The sequence below is a fragment of the Syngnathus leptorhynchus genome, chromosome 11, assembly GCF_054491065.1.
Source record: "Syngnathus leptorhynchus isolate UIUO chromosome 11, UIUO_Slep, whole genome shotgun sequence".
Classification (NCBI taxonomy): domain Eukaryota; kingdom Metazoa; phylum Chordata; class Actinopteri; order Syngnathiformes; family Syngnathidae; genus Syngnathus; species Syngnathus leptorhynchus.
In genome coordinates this window covers 9,298,218-9,325,026 of record NC_141205.1, presented here as the reverse complement: position 1 = coordinate 9,325,026, position 26,809 = coordinate 9,298,218, and the positions used below count along the sequence as shown (strand labels likewise).

At 40.9% G+C, this 26,809-nt stretch overlaps 1 protein-coding gene across 5 annotated transcripts in view; it reads right to left on the bottom strand.

Moving 5' to 3' along the window:
- atp2b2 (ATPase plasma membrane Ca2+ transporting 2) overlaps positions 1-26,809 on the bottom strand; it is a 42,984-nt gene that overhangs the window by 4,702 nt on the left and 11,473 nt on the right. The window contains exons 2-21 of one of the 5 annotated variants that reach the window (XM_085923514.1): positions 25,125-25,325; positions 23,446-23,703; positions 23,136-23,261; positions 22,170-22,295; positions 21,936-21,968; positions 20,659-20,751; positions 18,770-18,811; positions 17,130-17,291; positions 15,292-15,506; positions 14,978-15,220; positions 9,738-9,979; positions 9,368-9,602; positions 6,596-6,775; positions 6,428-6,515; positions 5,748-5,854; positions 5,272-5,463; positions 4,490-4,703; positions 4,154-4,365; positions 3,891-3,998; positions 3,381-3,563 (exon numbers count right to left, since the gene is read on the bottom strand). In XM_085923514.1, the coding sequence (XP_085779640.1) occupies positions 3,381-3,563; positions 3,891-3,998; positions 4,154-4,365; positions 4,490-4,703; positions 5,272-5,463; positions 5,748-5,854; positions 6,428-6,515; positions 6,596-6,775; positions 9,368-9,602; positions 9,738-9,979; positions 14,978-15,220; positions 15,292-15,506; positions 17,130-17,291; positions 18,770-18,811; positions 20,659-20,751; positions 21,936-21,968; positions 22,170-22,295; positions 23,136-23,261; positions 23,446-23,703; positions 25,125-25,325 (3,260 nt within the window). Of the gene's footprint in view, positions 1-2,408; positions 2,502-3,380; positions 3,564-3,890; positions 3,999-4,153; positions 4,366-4,489; positions 4,704-5,271; positions 5,464-5,747; positions 5,855-6,427; positions 6,516-6,595; positions 6,776-9,367; positions 9,603-9,737; positions 9,980-14,977; positions 15,221-15,291; positions 15,507-17,129; positions 17,292-18,769; positions 18,812-19,103; positions 19,121-20,658; positions 20,752-21,935; positions 21,969-22,162; positions 22,296-23,135; positions 23,262-23,445; positions 23,704-25,124; positions 25,326-26,809 lie in introns of all 5 variants that reach the window. The other 4 variants (XM_085923517.1, XM_085923518.1, XM_085923519.1 and 1 more) reach the window with 4 other exon arrangements.

Genomic DNA, 26,809 nt, shown 5'->3' with positions numbered 1-26,809 from the left:
AAAGTTGACACAAAACACAGATGGGAAGAATAGTTCATTTACTGTCTATTCTTTTAATCAGGTCTGACGGTCTCAACTCCATGCATGGACTGGTAAACATTCAAATAAGAGCTCTCAGTCTATTAGGATAGTTTAATTATGAAAAGGTTTAATGTGCAATGTTGTATAATCTTTCAAATTATTTTTTTTAATTGCATTCTTGAGGCCCCCCCAAAGCATCATACTCTAAAAACAAAAACAAAAAAATTATCATACGACAACTAATACGCTAATGTTTTAGACGCAAAGATATCGAATAATTTGCCCCTCAAATAAACCCTACAAAATAATTTGCTACACTGTATTAAATTTAATATTTGTATCTATATAATTCAACAAAAAATACAGGAAAAGCAATACGATTATTATATTCAAAAGCATTGAATAAAATTATACAGTATATTAAAATGTGTATCATATTTAAATTTAACACAATTACAAATTCAATAGTGATTTTAGATTTTAAAAATATATTACAAAATACCTGTCACAGTTTACATTTTTACACAATAATGATTGTGCTAATGGTACTATTAAATGATGGGTCCTTATAATAATATATGCTATGCATAATAAATTTATCAGTCAAGTTTTGGATCCTCGTTCATAACTTGTCATCAAGTGTTATCAAGACTATCATGTGACAGGATGTCTAACACGGAACGCTGATGGAGTGTTCCAAGTCAGCGGGACGTTGAATTCGCCAATTGTCACAATGTCTGTAACCATGGCGACATGACACTCAATTACACGACAACATGAAGCAACAGGACAGTGGTGAATACATTTTGTGGTCACCTCACACTTACTGTAAAATTGAGAGAATAAGAGTAAATCAAAGCAATGTGTGTGTCTGACAAAGGAAGGCATTTTAGTTAGCAGAGTATCATCTTTACACAATGTATAATTGCTTTGGACCCCAAATAAACTATCTCCAAGAGGGATCAATTAGAGTAGTGTTAATTAGTAGCACATCTTAGCATTAGCATAGTTCCTCTCACCTGTTGACACCAATCAGAAATTACGTCACTAAATAGAACAAAACTGGACACTATTGTTTTTAAACCTAATACCATTGAAACAATTATTTCATTGCGAGCATGTTTGGCACGTTAGGGATTTTTTTTTTTTTTTTTTGATGAAATAAGACAAAGACCCTTTAAATGAAGTCAACCGTTGCAGCTCATACTTGAATGTTTACCATCAGCGGAATTAGTTTGAGTTAGCGTCCGTCAAGACATAAACGTGTCAGTTGGGATGCCAGTGGTAAGGGGTAGTGGTCGAGAGGTGGTGGTGGGGTCGAATGGGCATGTGGGTTGTCGGTTTTATGGGAATATGAGCAGAGGGAGACAAACTCACAACCTGAAATGTCACGCCGTGGGTATCACCCTTAGTCCCGCGCTCCTAGCACTCTGAGGAAACAGACAACACATTGACCAATGAGAGGACAGTACACCAGAGCATGGAAGGAGATTTGAGATCCAGCGTGATTAGCAACAAGACAGAAATATGCAAAGAAAAAGCAGAAGAAAAGCAGAAAATTAAAAATAACGTTTCAGGGACTACACCCCCACCAAAAGCTGTTTGATTGTTTTAAAGAAATTGGAACCTCCAAAGTGGAAGCTAAAACCAATATTAATGACCAAGGGAGTGTTTTAGGTCACATTTTAGAATAGGTTACATTTTTAGAATTGTATCTGCCGTACAAATGTAAAAATCATACAAATCAAATAGAGCAAAATTACCTTTGAAAAAGTAGAGAACTCTACTTAGTCTAAGGACTACATCCTTTAAATGTTCACTAAGATTTGTGAAGGTGGTTTTCAGTACACTTTTTGGAAGCTTTTTGGTGGTTTTAAAATGTTTAGCAAAGTACAAATTACCTCATCGACCGTAGCTTATCTTATTAACTCAAAATCAGACCAGTACAAGCATTCTGCTCTTAATCAATCAGATTAGTCGCCATATGTCATGTTTATCGATGAATTGTCAATTAATCTCAAATTAATTTCTTTGTATTTTAGTTATCAAGCAATCATTTAGAGATATTTTTTTATTATAGATTGTTATGATTTCATGCTCGCAAAGGCAATAATTCTCCGATTTCGCTAGTCACTGAAACACTGATTTAGGCTCACTGAGCTGACGTCTGAACTTTATAGGCATCCACCACTATGTTTAAAATTGTTGAACTTTAGAGGCTCCACCGTGTTTTTAGTATAACGGGGCTGACGTCCCTGAATGCCAGCAGACAGACAAGCAGACTGACAGAGTTCTGACTCACGGCCAGTAGACGGAGCAGCAGCGCTTGTAGGAGAAGAAAGGGCATTGGACAAGGACACGTGACTAGGACTAGAAACATTGGTTACATCCTGGTTCTGGCTGGTGGTGGACGATTGGCGTCTCAGAGCTCCCGCCCCCTGAAAGGAGGTGCCGCTCTTGAAGGTGTTGACTACTTCAATCTGCAGGAAGTAGAGAGCGGAACAGGAGAGGACAAATGGTAGCTTGGGGTGAGCGCGGCGAGTCCAAAGACAACAACAAAGCACATGTCCTGATTGCGATGAGACGAGGCTGAAGGTCAGGGTGATCATCACCTCAGGAGAAGGGTCTGGCTTTGGGCTTCTCAGGATGACTTCAGATAAAAATACTAAGTCAAGTCAAGATATATTTTGAATAATTTGATTTGATTTATCAACGATTTGATTTAATTTCATTCATTAATATTTTTCATCTTTACATTTATGTGAATAATTCTATTATTATTATTATAGTAACATATGACAATCTCACATTAATTGATTTGAGAAGCAACTTTCTAATTCTGAGGAACAATTTTATCCCGGGGACCTGACACAAGGTTTTTATTTAATAAAAAAATCTGTTGAGATGTAATTTTGATAAAATATATTTTCCAGTCCTCAAAAGTTAAAATCAAACCAGGCTTGTATTTTGAAAGCAAATAACATTACTGGGATTAGAAATATATATTCTGACCTTTTTTTGTAATTATCTTTACGGTCCCTTGCAGGACATCGACCTGTGTTACCATGGCGATGTGATAACTTTACCCTGGACCATCAGTGACATAGACAGTGAGATGAAAGCATTGAGTGCACAACAGTCAGATTGTCTCGAATATCACAGTGATAATGGTCTGCACGGCTCAGGGTCCAAGGACCATCTTCTTGGGGCTCCTCGTGGGTTCACGCGAGAGTCGCGTGTCTGCGAACTTATCTTGAGAGCAAATATTTTCCATTACAGAATAGGGTAACAAACATGGAACATAATTTAGACTAGGTATGAGGTGTCGTGTAGTGTAAAACTGTAAGTGAGCACCTCACCTGAGTCTGAATCCGGTTGAGTCCCCGGAACCAGAGGATCTGGCCTCTCCTTAGCTCTCTCTCCGCGTGGTCTATCTCCTCGTTGTTTTCGTTTACGTCCTCCTCTAGGAGTTCGTCCTTTTGGCTGAGCTGGCCGGCCCGCCTTAGGAAGCGTAGCTTGCTGTTGGGTATTGTGGCGATCACCTGAGACCCGCAGAGATGCTGACGTTTACATTGTGTGTGTGCATGTGTGTGTACATAGATGTTACTTGCAATCAATAAATGTGATTGCGAATATATTCATCCACACTGATTTGCTTTGCAATAAAGCGTATTATCTCCCACTGCCGAAGCTAGGATTGAAGGGGGCCAGGGTGTCCGCAAAACAAAATTAGAAATTCAAAATGTTCTTCAAAAATGCATATTTTTAACAACTATATTTTTCAGATGATAAATCCGGAATAAGAGTTCTGTTATGGATAGGGGCGCTCAGAATTTGTGCGTACAAATTGTGATGGGTTTGTTCGTTACCTGCCCCCACACGAGTTCCCCCAAGCCGAGGAAAACACACCACATCCATTTCTCTAGGTCCAGAGGTTGGCAGCTGAAAGGTTTCCCTCCAAACTGTACAATTATTATCTAACCATAAATAAAAATAACAAAGACACAAAGGAACATGTTTAATATTTGTATACTGTTTGTACAAATGAATTCATGTTGTCAAATTTCGTTTATAAATTTTACACGCATCGGTTCTAATTGACTACCAAAGAAGAGTTAGATAACTAACTTACCTGTACGGCGAAGGTGCCAAAAACGATGGAGCAGAAGATGGGGTTCCTGAAGATGCCTTCAAAGACGTTGCGCTCGCCGTGTATCTTACGGGCGTTGATCTCGTTAAAGAGCTGCATCATGACGAAGGTGTTGAAGATGATGGTGTAGTGCTCGGAGGGAGGCGCGTGGAGGGGGGCGTTGCGCCCGCTGTCAATGTCAAAGATCTGCTCACCTGTGGGAGGAAAGCAAAGTATGAAGACATGCTATATATGCAAATTAATTCGAAGGTATTAGACCACCTGCCCAGCAACACTCGATGACCCTAAGTGCAGTGTGAAAAGGGCTCCAGCACCTACCGATGAAAAGGAGGAGAAAGATGATGATGAGTTGATAGACGCCGTGTCCCAGAATGTTCTTGGTCATGGTGCTGGAGATGAGAGGCTTGTTGCGTCCGTACGGCCTCCTCTTAAGCAGGGACTCCGTGGGGGGCTCGGTGGCCAAGGCCAGCGAGGCGAATGTGTCCATGATCAGGTTGACCCAAAGCATCTGCACCGCTTTCAGTGGGGAGTCCTGACAAGTAGAAGATGCATGTTAAACCTCCACCAAGTCACCAAGTCTAGGCATGATCATGTGATCTTTGGAGAGCCATCGATCAATTAGGCTCAATATGGCAAAATCTAGGACGAATGCTATTTTATGGCTAAAGGGGCAGAATGGAGAGCAAATAGTTTGACTTGCTTAATTTGTTTAAGATTAACACCCACAAGTTGAGACCGGTTTTGTGCTTTAGCTGCCCCCGAGATGAGTACCCCGCTAAACATAGTAGTGGAAAATGAGCTATTTTAAAAAACTCTTAATAAGGCCTGTCACCTGCTTGGGTGGGTTTTCTTCAGGTACTACAGCTTCCTCCCACATGTCAAAAACATGCATGTGAAGATCATTAAAGACTTGAAACTGTTAATGAGTGCGAATGCAAGTGTGAATTGTTGTTTATACGTGCTACTGTGGACAGGGACAAATTGTACCCGGCTTCTCGTTAAAAGTCAGTGTGACTATGAAGGACAAGTGCAGATCAAGGAAGTACTGTAGAACTGTACTGCTGCATTCTGAGGAGACTTATTATTTCATCCGTCTGTACCTGTGTGATGCAGGCGCCTGTGAATGCCACGATGACGGCGACCACGTTGACCGTGAGCTGGAACTGGAGGAACTTTGAGATGCTGTCGTAGACGTTACGGCCCCACATCACAGCCTTGACGATGCTGCTGAAGTTGTCGTCGGTCAGGATGATGTCGGACGCCTCCTTGGCCACGTCGGTGCCGGCGATGCCCTTGGGGAAGAGTGTGGGGATATTATTTTAGCAAACATTTTTGACAGGGATTGTATCCTGCCATTTTTCAAGGGGAATCAGTACAAATCGCCTCAGTGCCACGGTGACAAAACTGATTATGCCAAGGACACAATAGTTTGGGCATCAGCTGCAGTCTCCCCTGTCATCCTCTAGGGGGAGCTCATCATCTTTACAGAGGCAACCGCACATATTGAGAGGTGAAGAAGATCCATCCGTAGATGTGAAGTGCGCTTTATCTCTAGATGGAAAATAGTTTTGATTACCATGGCAAAGCCGACATCAGCCTTTTTCAGGGCCGGCCCGTCATTGGTCCCGTCGCCTGTCACCGCCACCACCTGCCTCTGTTCCACCATGGTGCTGTCAATAATACCTGTCACACATAAGCAACATGCTATTTGTGTGGACGTAGGACACTATATGGCAATTGGACTAAAAATAAAAATGTTTTTGTTCTCAATAAAAAAAAGTCTTATTATTTCAAGAGCAAGGCTGTATTAAGAATAAAGTCACATGGTATAAATTAATTTGGCTCCTAATCTTAAATTGTGCTGTTTTATGTGCCAATGAAACAGCATGGTGGGCATGACTGCAGCGAGCCAAATATTTTATTTGGCTTTGTGGGTGTTTTATAATTAATGCAGAGCCATGAAAATTTATGAGTGTAAATGAACTTGGCGATTTTTGGGTACTCCTTTCTGTGCCAAGGAAATAAAGCATGGTGGGAATGACTTTAGTGGGCTATCTTCATTTTTTTTTTCTACTGTTTTAAAAATCAATTAAGAGCAAAACGGACAAGTTTTTTTTTTTTAGTGATGTTTCAAATTGTACCAAGAAAACAGCATGATGGACTGTTGTATCTGTGCCTTAGTCACCATTCACCCACCCCTACCTTGCGAATTCCGCCTAGCAACAAGTGATGCCACCAAGACAAATGCGTGTTTACCTTTAACCAGTGTGTGTTTGTCAGTCGGGGAGGATCTGGCCAGGACTCGTAGTTTCGGCCAAACCTTATCAATGCGTTCCTGCTCCACCTGAACACAATTAAGCACATAGAGTGAGTGATGTTTTGTTTTCTCACGGTCAACTCTTCCAGGGTCAGGCAGCAGCATACCTCTCCTTTTTCGTTACGGATCCTCCTGTTGAACTCCTTGCCATCGATGCAGAGGAAGTCCTCTCCGGGATGAATGATGCCACACTTGATGGCGATGGCCCTGGCCGTATTTATATTGTCGCCGGTCACCATGCGAACGGTGATGCCTGCGCGTTGGCACTTCCGAATAGCATCTGGCACCTGCAGAAATGCACAAACAGAGATATGCAAAGTCACAATATGTATTTCACGAGCATACAGACATATTTTTCTGCAGATTTTTACACTCAGCCAAAAATATCTATTTTATGGATTTTTTTCTGATGTAAGCACAGGAGTTTGTTCTTCTCCCTGATTTCATTTCATTTTATTATATCCTACTGAAGTAATATTGCACTGCCTAAGATACTGTCAGTTTGTACAATAAAATAAAAATAATCATCTTTAGTCGCCTATTGGGGATTTCTTGTTTCTTATACATGGCCCAGTGGGAACATTCTCTTCACATGACAGATCCGAATTAATGTCCAAAATACAAGGATAGTAAACACTGTATGCAGTGCACGTAGTTGTTGCGGCAAGCTTTCCGCTGCCCGCGTGTGATCATGTGACGCAGAACAGCATGGCTGATCCGCTGGGAGATATTATGTATGGAGATTGATGCATGTGAGATGCCAGCATGTCCTCCTCTCTGGCAAAGGTCATCGTGGGCGAGCTGCGCTCTCCAAACCCACACATCTACAAACACAGAGGCGGACCGATGCATACGTTTGACTCGCGAGTTACTTGGGCATGTTCCACATACTTTTGCCTAGTTGGTGGTTTTTTTTTTTTTTTATAAATCACAGAAATCCACCAGCACAATTACATGACTGGTCCAAATTAAGCCTCTCTTGTGTACACAAACACAATACATTTTTATTTTCATTTATTTAACCAGGCAAACAATGCAATGCACTCGACTTGTCATCTTCATGTCTGCCGGTCAGCAGAAAAAAAAAAAGTGGTTCGAGCAAAACAAAGCACAACAAGGATTTACTGCAAGAGCAATTACACTCAGCTCGGCCACCATAGTCATAAACTCCCGAGGTTATTCTTCTTATTAAATTTTCTGTTTAGGTTTTCTCCTCTCCTCCCCCATCTCGGGCAGCCCTCCAGACTAGCCGGTCATCAAAACAAGTTCCCGACAATCGCTTTAATTGAAAAAGAAGATGAGCAAGAGAAAGAGTGGCGGGGTGTTTGCAAACAGGATGAAAAGAAGAAGAGGCTGAATAATTCAACATGGCTGTCCTGTACCTGCACGAGAGATGCCAAACGAGGTCATCCAAATACCTCCTTCAAGCACAACTCTGCTTCTCATCTCTGGTAAGACCAGTCATTTTGTAAACAACTTGACACCACAAATTGCTTTGCCCTTGACACATGATCCAAATGCATCAATTTTCTGCAGTGATTGTCCTGTTTAAGGTCATGTAAAAAAAAAGGCTAGGACCTAACTCTGATGAATTGGGCAAAAAGAAAAGTGGACTGGTCACCAGTCAATTCTAAGGCTGATTAATGGAAGGGTGTAGAGTGTAGACATATTCAAGATTTTGGCAATGAAGCAAGCGATTGCACTATCCTCTGTCAAGATTCAAAGTCGAGATTTTTTTTTAAAGCATGAACAGGTTAACCAATTTGGAGTAAGCGTGTTTTGTTAAAAGTGGATAACGGTAATGCTTGATGTGGAAGGAAGCGATCTGCCTATTCCACTGCTTGGGCAGCTCAACGTTTCATCTATTGCATCACACGACATCTGAGGCTTTAACTTGGTTGGGGGGGGGGGGGGGGGGGTTGGTGTGAGTGAAAACTTTGATGTATGTGGCTTATGGTGGCGCCGTGTGCCGTTATTGGTTGTTTTTTTTTCTAAGTTGGCAATTGAACATGACCTTCCTCGCCTTCCCCTTAAAAATGTACTTGATTAATATATCTGTCTGTGGCAGTATATGGTTGGATTTCAGTTGATAAATATAAATATGCAAAAAAACAGGTACTTTTAGTCAAAACGTAAAAAAAAACTTTCTACATTTTAAATGCAAGAATGTGGTTATAATAACTATACTTTGTTACTTTAGAGAAAAATGGGCAACGCATTCATCAAGTACTATAGTAGTGTTCATCCTTGGACATTTGTGAATCAGTGCCTGTTTGAATAATAGCACTAAGACATGCTGTAAATATTATCAAAGAATATTGTCTTAAACTCTCCTTTTAAGAATGTCCTGTGCATCCATTTTACATGAGGAACAAGGGCAACATTTTTCATTTTGATGATTGTGGTGACTTCTTTCAGTATCTTTTGTTGCAGGTGATTTAAAGGCATCCCATTGATTTGAAAGCTCCAAGAAAAAAACGTGTGTATTTTGTATTCCTGTTAATTCCGAAAAGGGAAAGAAAGGCTGACGATAACAACATCAAAGGACAATGCAAGCCAGAGGCCTCAAAGGATGATACGATTGAACCGTAACCATGGTAACTAAAGGGCACGTGTACAGTAACTAATGTGACAGGGAGACAAACTTGTGGACGAGCAGGCCGAGGAAATATAGAATTTCCAGAAGTAAAGGTCATTTCGGTACTAGATAAAAAATTCATTTCGGCATATTGAAAGCACATATTTTAGATGATACAGGAAAAAATAATGTGACAAAAAGGGTCTTTGAGTACTTAAGGTTCTGATCCCAGTCCCAGTACGAGTATTACCTTATAAAACTCGGAACAAAAAAATAGTAATAAATTCCAAACCCGTCCTACCTCTGGCCTAACGGGGTCTTCGATTCCGACCACACAAATGGCCGTGAGGTTGCTGAGGATGTTGTTTTCGTCATCCCAGTTAGGCTCGGGATCGCTGGAGAAATCGCGATATGCCACGCAGATGGTTCTCAGTCCGTCGCAGGCCATGGGCTCGATCACCTTCTTGACCATCTCGTCCTTGTCCCGTGGACGGAAAACCCGAGGCTCGCCCACCTCATTGAGAATGTGGTTGCATCTGTAGGATTTAAGAACCAAGTCTATCAAAACCTTTCATATGATATAAAATTGTAAAATAGTGACTGCCTCTATAATATGATAAAAGTCAGTCACCATTCATTCATCCCATCTGCATTTGAATAAATAATCTTACTTTTTGAGGACGATCTCAGATGCTCCCTTGCTGTACATGCGGAAACTCCCGTCGGCCAATTTGATGACAGTGCTCATGGACTTCCGCACCGAGTTGAAAGTATACACTTTGTAGAGTTTCTCCTCTGGGATCTGGTTTCTGATTGGCTGGTAATCTCGCTTCAGGTCCAGCACCAGTCCCAGCAGGCCACACTCCGTCTTGTTTCCCACTTGTTTCGGCAGACCGCCTTCCTTATCCGGGGGCTGCAAAAGCAGACGCACGAGAAAGGTTATGAGTGTTTGTGTTGTGTGATAAAATCAAATGAACCTGCTCTTTTTTTTTCCCAGGCATCGTGATCAAGCAGTCGACCTTCTGTATTATCACACCGAAGCAATGTCTGAACATGTCTTATTGTCACGAAGCTCACATTAATCTCCCAGTTACTAAAAAGAAAAGCTGACAACAAAAAAGAAATATCTGTCGTCTTATACAACAAGTTCCCTTTCAGCCAGCGTCGAAACACAAATCTCATTAATGTCAACATCCCACATACTTTACTGACGTTTTAAAGCAAGCCATTTTGCACATTTGCTCGTCTCAAGATCACATTAGGATAGCGAGCAATGTTGTCATTCGCACTCATCATAAAGAAGGCCTGCTTCAACACTCTCCTGTTCTTTTTTTTCTTTTGGTGCATCAACGACTCTCAAGGTGCAACTCGAGTTTATTTAGTGGAAATTGGAAAATACCACAAACAAAATCCAGGCATTGCTTTATATTTTGCAATCAATTAAACATTTTTGATCCATTTTGAGCCACCTGCGTTTTTATATTCAGGCAGATCATATCACTGGCTTATTCATCAATTCAGAAGTAGAACAGCAATCAACCGACATCAATTATATCAAGCTCTATGCCAAGAACGTAAAATTGATTCTCTGGATCACCATCTCTATCCATCTTTAACATCGCAATCCCTCAGTTGTACACAAAACGGAAAGTCAGGGGCCGTGGGCCAGTGAGCATGACCGGCACGAAGTTTCCAAGAATACTTCAAGATGATGCCCCCCCTGGACGAGCTGCTTAGTGAATGCCTGAGGCAACAAAAGCCCACTAAAGAGAAGAAGCCAGATGGACTTGTCTGTCAAAGAATGGAGTGCAACTAGTGCAGTATTCTACCAATTGTACTGCAAAGTAATTTTGTAATCTGTTCCATGAAGCAGCCAGACTGGATGAAGACAATTATTCCATTTGCTCATTAGCCAAAGACAGACAGCATCTCACTAATGTCATTATCGATCAATTAGGAGAGAGCCTTCGTTTTTTTTTTTTTCACCGCATACTCACAGTGATGTTTAACATGCCACACAGCTAAACACAAATCGTAGCGAGATAAAAGTGATTGGAATTGTAATCATTGAAAAGACTTTATGTGATTTCTTTTGTTCCCCTCTCAGCTGGAGCTCCTCGGCTGGTGCCAGCCGCTGAGAGACAGCCATGTAAATATGGCCGCAGTGAAATGAATCAACATTCATTATTCCTATGCGGGAAGTCCAAATATTGAATTGCTCTTTGTGAAAGTGGCTCAATCTTTTCTCTATACCGAGGTCCAGTTATTTTACTGGATTTTATTCGAGTAGCTTACCTTTAACTAGGTCTGAAGTTTATCTAGGTTAATTAATTCTAGACAAATAAATCATTTAAAAAAAGCATTTAATCACACTAAAGTTTTCACAATACGCAAATTCCAGTGCCTGTGTTTTTGTGTGTTTACTGATTTGAGATTAATTTGTAGATTTTTCTCATCCTGAGTATAAACATAACAGAATGGAGTTGAAAAAAACCTTTCCCGGGAAGTGAATACAGTTAAGGCGGGTGAGATTTCGCTAAGGTTGAAGCATGACGCGACTTCCTTTCTGTCACCGAGAGACCAACGTTGGCACGGCTTTGCTGCCGTTGGCAAGTTTTGGGCCCCGCTCGGGCTGAGGACCAGCTGCCCTCTCCCTGGTCTTCGGGTGTCCCCGCGGGCAAAGACATATGCCAGAAGGAGAGCTGGCAACTTCACTTCCTGTTCATTTCCTTACCCCATGCCTCCTGTTCCTTGCACTTCTTTTCTTTCGCCTTCGTGATCTATACCCCTCCCTCTCAATGACCTTCTTCAATTCTGCTCTAACCCTTTCTCTTCCACCCCATCCCTCTCGTGAATCGCGCTTCTTCGCGTGAGCTGTACAGGCCAACTGGGCTGAAGCCCGGAGGTGTGCTGGAGGGCACCGAGGCGATCTCGCGGTCCACGATGAAGACACTTGTCACTCGAGTGCAGTCTTACAAATCCTCCTCCGCTCTAACAGTATCATGTCACCATCTTGTCTGCCTCTCTTTGCTCTAGTTCTTCATTTCCTGCTCTCTCTTCCCACCATGTCCTTCTCATTTGAGACACTACTTTATCAGGGCAAGGTACTAAATGAGTCCTATAAAAATAAAATATAAATACGTATATAAAAGATAAAGTGTAATAAAACGCTTTAAAAAAAATCTAAAATGCAAACAAAAGAAATAAAAAAAACAAGTCATGCATTAAAAACATAAATACAACTTCTTTGGAATTAAATTTAATTAGAATTAGTAGTGAACAACACTCATAAAAATATTTAAAATAGACTAAACTTTTTAAAATGCCTACAGTAAAAAAAAAAACTAAAACTATTAACTCAACAAAAAAGGATGTGTATTTTAAAAATCACACAAAAAATTTAAATACATTTTATAGCTTAACAGTATTTTTTTCTGTGCATTCTATTTTCTTCTGTGTTATTTAAATTATGATGGATACTACATATGTTGGAAAATACAGTTGGAAAAAACCCAACAGTTATTCAACACAGACTATGTGGCCTTGAAGCAAAAAAAAAAAACACATCACTGTATCCTTAACGTGCTCTGTGTCCAAACATGTCTCTTTAGTGCAGTCAAAAATAACCTCTCAAGAGATACTTGTAAAATATAAGTGGAATCAGATTGTGTGTAAAAAGAGCAAAAAGACAACTACGTATATAAATATCACTTCCACTGTGAAGAGGCGGTTTGGTCCCTGCGGGCCAATCATGAGAATATCTCTTGCCATTCTACTGAAGAATATCTGGACTGGCCCGATTTCATGAAAGAGGTCTGTTTACTTTTCCTTTAGGCTCGACTGATTATCGCCAAACAAACCGTGGATAAGTAATACTGGCGTGGGCTTCCATATCTTAATCGCGCATATTAAATATTCTATCACCAGTGGCACCGGTCAGCCCAGAAAAACGATCAGTGGAAGCGTGGAATTTGGAAAAAAAAAACAGAGATGCTGTTAAGCTCTCATAAAAGTCTCAATATAACGATGATGCGCTGTCAACTCTGATGGGCTGCAAATTCTTAAAAGGACGGATGAGCAAACTATGTTAATTATTATGCGAGGGTGGCTTTCATTTATGAGACACTCCAGATGACAAATGGAGCCCAAATGAACCGCCGTGCTGAGCCAAAATGAGCAATGCTTCATAATTGAAAACACATTGTGGCTTCTTTTTCTGTTGTTCTGTTATGCCATTTATCACCGTCAGTGGTAATTTTTCTCAAAACACATGCTGGCGGGGAGGAAAAAAACATGTTGTATTGAATACAGAGCAGTAAATTGTCTTAGTTTCACTTTTGGGGTGTGGCTGAGTTGGAGCCTTCCCAACTGACTTTGGGTAACAGGCACTCTGACTTCAATAGCCAATCACAGGGCACTGCATAAGACCCAAATATGTATGTATAATAAATCTGATGTGTTTGGATTATAACAAAAGTAAATGATTGCTTGAGTTTGATAAAAAACAATGCATGGGAACATAACCTTGGAAAATGATATCGAGGCAAAAAATTGCAATTATCTTAGTATTCAAAATCTTTGAGCCATTGTGTCAATGTTTGTGTAGGTGTGTTTTGGCCACAACCTTTCCACACATTTCATTGTCGTACAGTGTGTGTCAATAATGTATTGAGTGTGCGCTAACCCCTTGCTACAGAAGATGCATCTCTATTCATTCATTCATCTCCGGAACCTGAGGCATCATAGTGGCTGGATTATGAAGACATAGCAGCGGTAAGGATATATGAATATTCTATGCTGCATTCTTTTCCTTTGTGCTGCCGCTGCTGTGTGCAATGGCCATCAAAGACTTCGAGAGCCATCTTGGCATCTCAGTGGATTGGCCTCTTATATAAGAACACAGCGGCTAACATACTGCAGGCCTGGCGGCGCGCTGAGGGAGCGGTGGGGGCGTCAAGAGCTAAATATTGCTCTGAAATGTCTCCTTATTCAGCTCCCAGGATGAACTTCTTTCCTTAATTGCATGCTTTGCTTTTTGTCTTCATTCAAAAGCTACTAAAGAAAGAATGCATCCATATTTATGTATGTATGTGGGTTAATGCGTGCTTGCATGGATGGATGACCACGTTTGTGCTCGTGAATGGTTAAATAGGTGATTTTTTTTTTTTTTTTTTATCGTATGTGCTCAAAACGTTTTACAGCATCTTTTTGTTCACACACACGCATGTAGGCTGAGGAAAATAAATGTTTTGCAGAATTTTTTTTTTTACTATTTCTGATTATGGCAATTGCGCACATCTAACATGGTCAGCTAGTATCTTTTTCAGTCCCACCAGTTTTGTAGACTGTTTTGGAATGCATGGAAATCATTTTAAAGGGACAGCATGACGTGCAGAATAAGTGGATGAACCGAATATGTTTTTTTTGTTGTTGTTTTTTTTCATGTAAACTGGTATTCAATTTTGCATCCGACTCCATGTCTCAAGTTTTCCCCAGCACCAATCTGCCGTCTGCTGCACTTGGACAGATTGGATCCAAGTTCAGTCTGCTACATTTTGAATATCAGATTAGAGTAAAATGACTCAAGGGCTCTCAAGGTGACAAGTTTGAGCGATGCCTCCTGCATGTAAAAAGGCAGCCAAGGACACTGACTGCTTGACTGCCTTCATATCGCCAAGGTGTCGGTGGAAGCGCGGCATGAAAGTTTTTCTCTTCCATCAGATGATGAAGAGGAAAGACGGGCAGTGTGCATTGCAAAAATAATCATTTGGTCAAGTCTTCTTAGAAAAAAAGTCCAAATCAAACATCAGGAGTCTATTGTAAAAATAACTAAATGACATTACCAATCAATTATAAATATAATTTCATTCTATAGCATTAATATATAGAGTGGCTAAAATGCTTTACTTACCAGAATTTTGGTAGTGTAGGCGCTATTGATGGAGATGGAATTGACAAGCAGGTCCAGAGATTTGGGAGGCAGGACTCCCGGCTCGGGGATCTCCTTATAGTGCACGTCGCCGACGTAACACTGCACCGCCGTCATACGGTTGGTGGTGAGCGTGCCCGTCTTGTCCGAGCAGATGGCGGTGGCATTGCCCATTGTCTCGCAGGCGTCCAGATGACGCACGAGGTTGTTGTCCTTCATCATTTTCTGTTAAACGAGACAAAAACTGTCATACAAAGGCAAATCATTGAAAAGGTGCGGCGGTGCCGGTCGGTCACCTTGACGGAGTAGGCTAGAGAGATGGTGACAGCCAGTGGCAAACCTTCGGGCACGGCGACAACAAGCACGGTCACGCCGATGATGAAGAACTTGACGAAGTACTGGATGTAGATGGGCGTGCATTCGGGCAGCCAAGGACGCTTCTGGATGACAAAGGCGTCGATGGCAAAGTACAACACCAGGATGATGACTGTGATGGCTGACATGAGCAAACCTGGGGAAAATTACCACAACCCACGGTCATTAAAACGCTGGCTTGAAACCCAAACTTGAAAATCCTACTTTGAATGGGAAAAGATACAGAACAGATAATCTGATGATCATTATTTTTCTAAATAAATAGAAAGAAATATTATCTGCACACAGCAATTTCAATGGAAAACAGGTTGTACAAAAAGGTAATATCTACAGCAGTATCTCGATATATAGACATTAATCAAGGAGCCTCCAAGCAGCAAACCCAAGACCAGAGTAAATATAAAGCGTAATCATTCAAACCTTATCTTGCTTAGTCGACAATTCGGAAGGTCAACTACTAGTAGCGCTTTAATCAGTCTTTGTATTTGGATTAAACTCAGTCGACAAATGTGAGCGATTCCCTTTGGTGGGAATCAATATTTTTTTCCCCCTATCGAGCAAGCTAGCAGCTTGTTTGGGGAAAGAAAAAAATGTTGACACTGCACATTGGAAACCTCCACAATCGAGTGTATCATAATGCATATCCATGATATATATGTTATTGTTGCAATTCGTGCTATCATGCCCAGTTCCTGGGAATTGTTTGTGGCGACAACAGCTTGTCGTTTATGTTGGAAGACCTTGTTTATCGCAATACATCCATCTGCTCAATGCAATTTCTGCTTGTCCGGCAAGATATGAACAACATTAGACAACTAATGGTGTTTACCAGAATTAATTGCAGCTATGCGATGCTTTATGTCCTGCTAGAAAGTATATTTTTCTGCCCGGCGTTGAACCCTAAGTCACCTCACAAAGCTTTAAATGGTGCTTAGCGGCGCGCCACACTGGGGTGTCAGGCAGAGTGCACAGCGACGCGATAGTAACATAAAGCAGAAAGGCAATCACAAGCTCCTGCAGTGAACAAAGTCCACACAGTCTGCGTCGAGAGCACCTGATGATCCAAGTATATGCTAATCCATCCGCAGCATTGCATTGTTCTGACACCACGTCCTCATTCCGTCACTCACGCCGACCGGCTGATGTAACGGTGTCGCTATGACAACAAGGATTTTCTTTGAGGAGGTTTCGGATGAGGTTGTTTACAAAAATAGTGCTTCAAAAATACTTTTAGTGCTTAGCTAAAAAAAAGAATGCATATGTGTTACATGTCATTGCAGCAGAGAGGACACCCACGATGTGGGCATGTTGATTGTGCTAAAAGTGCCTGCCAATACACACACGCGCACACACGTACACACTCCTTCACACCCAAACTTGTATCATGCAGGTCTCCATGCACAAATGTATTTTTGAAAACTCAATGAGAAAACCCGTGAGCAGGTTGTCAAGTGTGTGCCAAAGAAAAAAGTGACGCTATGACCCCTGAGTGAGGCCATTTTAATAAATAGAAACGAATTCGAGTCACTAAAACGACAGGAAAATATTTAAACATTTTTAAATAAATGTATTAAATAAATGAATACAAATATTTCTACTGAATTCATTTTTGAAAAAAAAACAAATAGAACCAAAATTAAATTGTGTATGATGCTATAATTTAACAATACATTTATTTTAAAAAAGGCACAAAAAAGTGATGTAAAAAACAATCCTAATTTTGATTCTTTGATTGTGATTCTGAATTGTTAGACTTTACCTGCTTTGCCAATCTGTACAGCCAGCTTGGTGAGCTTCCCTTGCAGCACCGACTTCTCCTTCTTAGGAATGGACACCTTTTTCCGCTCCTTCTCTTCCTCACCACCCTCTGCGCTTTTAAGCGGCTGCATCTCCATAGCCGCCGCGCCATCCTGCTTCTTGACTGCAAAGAGCACAAAGCCACAGCGAGAAGCAGCGTCAGGAATGGTGAGTATAGGGCACGGGATAAAAGTTAAAAAGAAAATCAGGGTTTACCAAGAAGAAATCAAAACAGGGGGTAATTAGTGTGCAGCTTCCTTTGGAAAGAACATGATCAAGGCCACCACGTAGACCAACACAAAAAAAATATAGTTGAATAAGGTCCAGGATTGCATTTGAAATTCCATACAAATGCAAAAAGACCACTGACTGGGTTTTTAATAGCAGGTTCTTCCAATACTAAACAGATTTGAAATATATATATATATATATATATATATATATATATATATATATATATATATATATATATATATATATATATATATATATATATATATAAATAAAATGATGATGATTTTATAGTGTCAACTACAAGAGAGAACCTACAGAGTCAACCACAGCATGAGAGCTGAAAGTGTCAATTGCATCATGAGAAGCAACCAAAATGTAGCATCAACCACATCTTGACAGCAGATATTCAACTATGCTACATGACAGCTTAATACATGAAAAAGTCTCAATTGTCAAAGGATAGCCTAAAGTGTAAACTACTATTTGAGAAATACATGTGTCCACTATTACAAGTACATGGGAGCCTCAAGTATGAGAGTCAACCATATAAAGAGAGAGAGAGCCTAGATTCAGCCTGGTCAGCAATGGACCATACTTTCTGAGAACCACCCAACTCAGTGCTTCACATAATCTCATCTCCCACCCACAGGGATACGAAGAATAAAAAATACAAGAGCAGTGGATGACCTAAGCACCTGAGGCATCTTGTGAAGAAACTTTATCTCACAGAGCCGTCCATACCAGGATCAGATGAGAGACCACAGTCCCCGACATCGAGATCCATGAGACAGGACCACTGCATGTCATCTTTGTAAACTCATTTAAAGGGTATATGATGCATTTTCTGAGCCTCCAAATATGTAATGCTAAAACCATTTGCGATTAATGAACAACGAATGAACAGTGGGGGGGAAAACGAAGCACATTATCAGGATTCTGAACGTTTTCAATTACCTGGATGACCTGATCACATTACCGAGGCTGCTGTCGTTACCACATGTCAACAACAAGAAGCACAACAAGAACAACAACAAGACAACACAGCAGTGGCAAACGCAGCGGTGGGAAAGGAAGTGGAGGGGAGGGGAGAGGAGGGAGTTTGTATGCTAACCTAATAAAACTCCAGGTTAAACAAAGGACAAACATGGGCTCTCATACGGCCCAACTCTTTTAATTGTCTAGGTGAGGTAATTCCACAGGATCCTTTTCTGCATTAGAAGTACACATTCCTCGTGGAGACGAATTGAATGTAACCTGCATTTGACCCACAGCTTATACTGCACACCAGAGAGAGGGAGGAGAGGAGTAGGAGTAGGTGGGGAGGGGAGGGGAGGGAGGAGTACAAAGGGAGAGATGTGGTCTGGTTACCTTTAATCTGGTTGCTCTCCATATTGCCATCTTGCATTTTACCTACGATGGACACATACAAGACAGTAACAACAAAGATAACCAAGGCAGACAAGTCAACAGAATCATCACATGGACAAAAAATAAAAAACAGTGAGGGGAAACCCCACCCAGCAACAGATAAAACAAATACAGGGAGACAAGAAAATGACTTTTAATACATCTTTGCAACATAGAAAGTGATGTGTGAGTGGGCTGGATTGCACAATTAAAAATAAAAAAATCTCGCAAAAAAAAAAAAAGGAAGTTCAGGCTGTGTTTGCAGCATCAAAGGTTTTTCACCCATTGGATCAACTCGCCCTTTGTTCTCGAGTGTTCAACACAACTAAATTGGCCAGGTTGAAATGCAGGGAAGGTCATCCCATAGCACTGTGACTAGCAAATAAGTGTCTGACTGGAGCAGGTCTGTATAATTTTCCCTTAAACTACTGTGGGACTAGGATCAATTTAATAATTCTAATCTAAAAAAAATAAAAATAAATCCCACCATCAGTTGAAAAGTTCTGGATGGTTCTTACTAACACTTGTTCATCCGACAAACTGAACAGGCTAATAAAACATATCGTGTAAGCATTTGACATTGAACACAAGATTGTTTCGACAGCGAACGATGGAGACAAAAGTGTTTATGCATGCAGCATCACAGACTCAAAATCAAGCAGAATGAATATGCGAAGAAGGAAGGGAGGGTAGAGAGAGCCTGAAAGAAGAAAAAAAAAAGCCTCCCACACAGTGAAGTTACATAAGAAGGGGAAAAAAATCCAAACTTAAGTTTGGGGACAGAGAATTTAATTTGTCAGTGGATTCTTGCTTCCTCAAGGAAATATGTTTAATTTAAAAATATGTCTTGCTTATATGTTTTTCCGGTTGTCTGTAACATTAGCGCTTGAGCTATCACACTGCATTGTAGATGCCGTTTATCTACCCTGTGCTCGAATTACAGTGATGAGCACTAATTGTCAAAAAATGAAGACAGATTTTTTTTTTTAAATATCACCAGACAGATATGCTGGATCAGTCCACATGGCTGCAAAGTCTTTGATTTGTACAGCAGACGCCAGAGTTGCAGTGAGGATGACAAACGGCTGCATCCCGGGACGCTGCAAGGTCGCCGTCACAGTACAAATAACCGCCCAGCTGTGTCGAGCACAGGCTGCGCGTTTGCGCCCGTCTCCTTGGAGACGCCGCGGTGCCACTGTGAAAGGAGTTCATCTTTTATTTCATCCTGTACCAGCAAAAACCCCAAAGAGAAGGATTTGTTCTAAAGTAAATAAAGACGACAGCTCTTGCATGATTTTTTTTTGTCAGGCAGATCCTCATTTGATGCTGAGATTAAAGTTGTATTTCTTATCATATGAAAGTATGTGCTAAGATAATAATATAATTTCAGTATAATTGCACTCTCTTCAATTATAATAAATATTTAATAGTAACTTTTAAATAAGGAAGCATAATTGAATGAAAATTCGAGCAGGCTTTAAATGGCACCGTTTTTATATCAGATGGCTTTCCTCATCCATTTCATTTTTATTCAGGATTGGAGGCAGCACTGGTTGGAAATTGGAAAATGGCATTCAAAGGCTTGCCAAGGAACCCTGACTGAGATTTGAAGACCAACATTTTATCCTAGTGACCAAACTCATCAGTGTTACCCTCGAAGCAACCCAAGCACCACCAAAATCCGTTTAGGAGATGAATGACAATGAACAAAATCAGAATCATCAATGTTGACAGTACAAGGCCAGACTGTGGGGGGGGGTAGCAATTAAAAGAGCCAAGCAGCGAGTACGAGGCAGTGGATGGAGGCAAAGATGACGACAGAAAGAGAATCAGAGGTTTTGTCAACCTACCATTAATAAGGTTGGCACCGCCTGGGGCGTTAAAGCCCGCCGCCCCATCCGTGGCAATAGTGGCAATGGGGTGGATGGGGGGATGCGAGCAGTCTAGTCAGTAACAATGGAAGCCCAACACAAATGGACACACGCATCAGAACAAACAGTGAACAGAAACAACATGGTTATAAGACATTCAACATTTTTAACATCTTTATTTAGTCATGATAATTTAACATCTGGTGTGTTTATGATTCGTAATATCGAAAGTGTAACATTGGACAGACGCAAAACACACACAATCTAAACAGATTTATGGAAAGAAATCGGCACCCAGATAGCTCAACTTAATGTGAAAGGAATACTAGGCAATAGATCTCGCGAGGCATTTTATTTGTTGGGCAGCTGCCATGTAAACTTTGGAAAGTAAAAGAAAATGAGCTTATAGTGACGCCGCAAGGAGATTTTTTTCCACGTGAATGACTTTACTGCTCACAAAAACAAGTTTATTTAGTCATTAGTTGTGGTCACTACCTATTTCCTTTATGATCCAATTAGGAAGTAATTGCAATGCAGCACTCAGCGATTTTTGCAGGAGGGCTTAAAAAGTCTTTACTAATTGTACTAAAAGTTTGAAGGTACAATATATTGTATATGAGAAAATGGAGTGCTGTGCTTTTAACTTAAATGTAAAAAGAAAATACACACAATAGGGGCTTTTCGGGGAATTTTGATAGAAAGACATGAATGCAATGTTTATTGACAACTGACTCCTTTGTAATCTTATCATACAGAAAATAGAAATGCTAAGCTCGGTCCAAGACTTAAAGAACTATTGAATGGAATGGATGACTAACCCACAACGCAAATGGAGAAGTGCATAAGTAACTAACTGACTAATCACTGTCTGAGCAACTAAATAACTGTCTGATTAACCCACACACTAACTTACACGGACTAACAAAGCAACTAAATGACTAAATCACCAACTGACTTCCCGGGTAACTGACGTAAGTGACTAATTCACTTGATTGAGCAACTGAGCAACAAAGTTCTTCATTGAGTGACTAACTAAGCAAGTAATTAACTGGCTGACCGACTAGCCAACTGACTAACTCTGGATGCTGGCTTCATAGTTGAAATGAATTTAAACTAATTGTACAGACTCCGCATAAGAAATGTTCATCTTATTAATTGAGGAGAAATATTGAGGTAACTTGGAGCTGATTATTAGCGTAAAGGTCAAAGGAATTGAAAGTAGTACCCACAGTGTTGAAACAAAGAGGATACTCTACCTGTGTTCTGGTGTCCGTCTTCCACTGCGTCTCCTTCAAGGTAAATGTGCAACAATGAGACAAAGTAAAGGACAAGACATTTCCTGAGGTGAGGTGAGGTGCACCTCACCAGCCAAGCATACCATTTGTGGACACAAATGTTTTTTTGTGTGGGAGAATATGATCCCATCGAAAACAAATAAGTCATGTTTATTAATTCTAGTCAAATAACTCAAAATAGTATGAATAGCTTGCCTTTCTTTTCTTTCTTCTCCTCTTCCTCCACGCCAGCGCCGAGCAGGGTGAAGATAATTCCAGTCTGAGAGTTGACGCCCACCGCGGTCACCACCATGCGCCCTGAGCCTTCCATCACATGGGTCCCTGGAAGTAAAACATATATTTATATATATTTTGCCTTCTTTGTAAAAGTATGTTTTAAATTTGCTGTTATGGTATAATAATTTTATGGAAAAATCCTACAGCCGGCAAAACTATTTAGTAAGTCCAAATGGATGCCTCACTATGAGAAGTATGTTGGTTATTAAACAGCCAATCAGCAAAGAAAGGTAAAAATAATAACAGTAATATGATAAACCATATTCAATTCTTATTGTCAGATTACAGTTGTTTTACATTTGTCTATAGAGCTACAGTTGAAATATAGGCGACAGTAATGGAAAATGGTCAAAAACCGTAAGAGCACGCACACAACACAACCCTGATTAACCTTTGGAAGAATGTGGGTGAATTTGAGGCGAATTAATGAAGGCAGCAAAACGGCACATAGCTAATTATCCACAGAGGGGGGGTGGGGGAGATTAATCCACCTTTTTTTAATTTAATCAGAGATATTGTGAAACTCCTAAAGCTACAGAATGCGATTTATCTGATGCAGCAAACCTTTAAAATGCCCGGGAGATAAGTTAACATCACGTAAAGGGGAAGAGTGTAAGCCTTGAAATTATAATGAACAACTTTCTTTCCTTTGTATGATTTCATGCCAAGGTAGTGCATTAAATGTGTTTGGAGGGAATACAAAATATAAAAAGCAAGATTTAGTGCAACTGAACACCGACCAATTAATGTACTTCGGATTAACCTCAAATAACACGGAACCATTCTAGTTGGCTTTTCTCTTTTTTTTTTTTTTTTGGAGGAAACGCTGACATTTGAACATTAGTATGTAAAATTAGGATTCTATTTGTGAGCTCTTTGACATACCAGACAACAACATGGGGTCTTTATCTGCGGCTTTCTTCACGTGATCGGACTCTCCGGTCAGCGACGACTCATCAATCTTCAGGTCGTTGCCCTGGATCAACACTCCGTCGGCAGGAAGCAAATCACCTGAGAACAAAAAGACAAGAGCTTGGCATAAGACTCACACTCATCATATCACTTTCATTGCTCAAATCAAGACTGTGCATAAAAGTTTTTTTTTTTATTAGCAATAATAGTAAATTTTGGGAGGGAGGAATTTGGAGGAAGCATTCAAGGGCAAAAAATAATAATCATGCAGTCAGCTACATACCATATTTAATTTGTGCGATGTCGCCCACCAGTATGTCCGATACGGGCAGCTGGATGACTTGGCTTCCGCGGACCACCTGGAACTTCTGCTCCTGCTCGATGCGGCTCTGCAGCCCGCGAAACTGCTTTTCCTTGGACCAGTCGTTGAAGGCGGTCACCAGCACCACGCAAACCACCGACAGGAGGATGGCGGCACCCTCGATCCAGCCCGCCTCCGCCTCGCCCTCGTCCTCCACGCCGCCCGACACCGAGCCGCAAGCTGTCCAATTGAGATGGGTTTATATGGAGAGTGTGTGATTTAATGTGTTGGATGGACATGTTGCTTCGGGTGATCATCCACTTGTCACAAATAAACAACACACCGGCGTCTGTGTGGAGGACACTGTATCAGTAAAAAGTTTAACTACGACATATTTCTATCAAATTAGAATTGTCTTGCTTTAATTTAGCGTGCACAAATGCAATAGCCCATCAATGAATGAGCAACGTGTGATAACAGCGCCACAACAGCTTGAAGCAATATGGGCGCTGTCCATGGTGCTGAAGTCCCGACTATGAAAACGGCACTTTTATTCATTGTTTACTTCTCACTACACAGTGATTTATTGTCACTGATTACTCTCCCAATCTAATCCTTGGATTGGAACCTGCATTATTTAATGTCATAAGGTAAGTAAAATAATGGAATAGAAATGAATTGAAATAAACAAACAATTAATTCAAATCTGTACTCAAATATAAAACACAAAAATGAAATACCAACTTAAAACATATCAAACAAAATAAAATATCACATTGCAGAAATAAAATTAAATATTATAATAAAAGGAACATATCAAGAAAAAACTGTCAACAGCAAAACCCGTTTTTAAATCTACAGCTCCACTGACATCACATAATCAAAAAATAATGATGCATGAAATCAATCGCTTTTACAAAGCAAATCACCATCATACCATGTATGCATCTTGCTTCCAATATTCAATTTCCACAGGACATGCATCAACAAGTTAAAGGAGACTATTTTTTTACGACTAAGATGTGAGCATAATGATCAGCACAAGTAAGCTCCTTTTGCCGAGTGTGCATTTCTAACTTTGCTGCCTTAACAGGCAGTCACAAAAAAGAGAAGTAAAGAAAGTTGGCACCTCAATACATTCATGCAATCTTGCAACTTTGATGGCGTGAAGTGTTTAATAACTAATGAATTTATATGGATAATACAAGCATGCGAAACACAAAATATAAATTGGACCATTTTTGTTCCCTCTGGTCACTCTCTAACATTTTTACAGACCTCAAAATGATGACTGGTCACTTTTGGTGAGGTAGGCCCAGTGCCATTACTCTCATAACGCCGCAGGCTATGGTGTCTAATGTCGCTGACTCAGCGCCTCGTTATGGCTCTTCATTTTCTGTTTCACGGCTCGTGGGGCTAATGTATGGACAGTGGGTGCCCAAGGTTATTTCTCAGCGCGACACTTCATTAACCTCCCGCTAACACGCCCATGCACATGCAAGTATACGGGGTGAATCCAATGAAATGCCGCCCTGCCCCCTTCTAATGTGAAACCTGACCATAAGTTTGACTCTCCTTTCCCACATCGGAAGGCATCACAGAAGAGCTGACTTGCAAATAAATAAATTAAAGGAATAGATAAATAAAATAAGTGGACTCACACTCTCCACTGGTCTCTCCGGGCGGGTGGTAGAAGGAGAGGCCAAGCGAGATGAGAGCGGCAACCTCCAGGATGATGAGGGTGACGTCCTGCAGGGCCTCCCATACCAGCTGCAGGAAGGTTTTTGGCTTCTTTGGAGGTATCAGGTTTTTCCCAAATTCTTCTTTCCTCTTGTCCAAGTCACCTTGCGCACCCGTGAGTCCTGTGATAGAAATTAAATGTCACAGCCATAGTCAGTAAGAAGACAGAGTGATTGTATGGGAAACTAATATTACCATCCTCGTGGTCTGAGTACCTTAACAGGAAAACAAAAAACTGAAAAACCACATCCAAATGGTTTAAGTTTGAATGAATACCAATGTGTATTTTAATTTTTTTTTGTGTGTTTTCCTAAAATATTGAAATATATATATCTTGATTTTTTTTTTTAACCTTAGTTGCAAGTGAAAGAAACTGTGGAAACGAAGAGGTCAGGTCACCACATGGCTGGCTATCTACAGAATTAACGCGCTTCTCATTGTAACTCCAAAGTGTGTTTGCACAGCAGCATTGTGCACCCTCACACAAGGGCAGACATCAGCACGCCGTTATGTCACGCGGTCGTGCGTCACCAGGGTCTCCCGGGAGTGCCCCTGGATGCTACCTGATAACATGTCACGTGTGCATCACGTCTGCATAAAACAACCAGTGAATGACAAGAGGGGTGGGGGTGGATGAACTATCAAATAAAAAACAGATATGAGGAGGAGGGGGTGAGGTGGCGGGGGGGGGGGGATCAGAGAGAAGCATTCCCCACTCCTACGTAAGAGAATGCCCTTGTTACAAATAGATCCGTCTATAAATAGCGTCATTATCCATTCCCTTTTAATTGTCTCTGAGAGAAGACCTAGCATTCTCTGTCGCTGAGCTCACACAGTAACAGCAGTTGCACGTTTCACATCACACATGGCGCATACACGTGAATGTTTCGGTGCATCTCGGTGAGTCGTGACCGCCAGCACGTGCTTGCGTGCGCGTACGTGCACGTGTGGGACAATTAATGACCTTTTGAGGTCCTTTCAGCCGTGTCGTCAATAAACACATTTCCCCACCGCATCAAAGGGTTTATTCTTTTGCGGCGGAAAGATGTCAAATCAATAAATATGCAAATCTGCGCGTGGCCCATATTTTCACGCGGGCGAGGGAGCTAGTTGAAAGTGACGAAACTGCACCGACTGCTGTTAGCCATCATTAGCATGGTTAGCGGTGATGCAGCATCAAAAAAATAGAATGCCTCGCATGCATGTTAATGTCCGGGCTGCGGTGTAATGGGACTTCATGGCTCGGTGCAACATCTGAAATTGGAATTTAATCTCAGTCCTGATGGATACACCATTCTTTTATGTCATATTATGTGCTTGAAGGTAATGGGAGCTTTTTGGGGTTTGATTTATTGATGCAAGGAATGCATAAATCAAAACCCATTTCCAAAGCCGCTTGATCATTATTCTTATTTGTTTTTACTTTTGCAAAGTGCAGTGCAAACTTCTAGGAAGATCATCTGTTACACAAGTGAAGCATTTCGCAGCAGATTTAGTTGGGTGAGATAAATACTGTCAGCCCACCTAATTGCTCATCAAGTGGACATTGAGGAGTGGATAGAAATAGTGAGCTGATGCACGGGTGAGTCAGAAGCACCTGTGATGT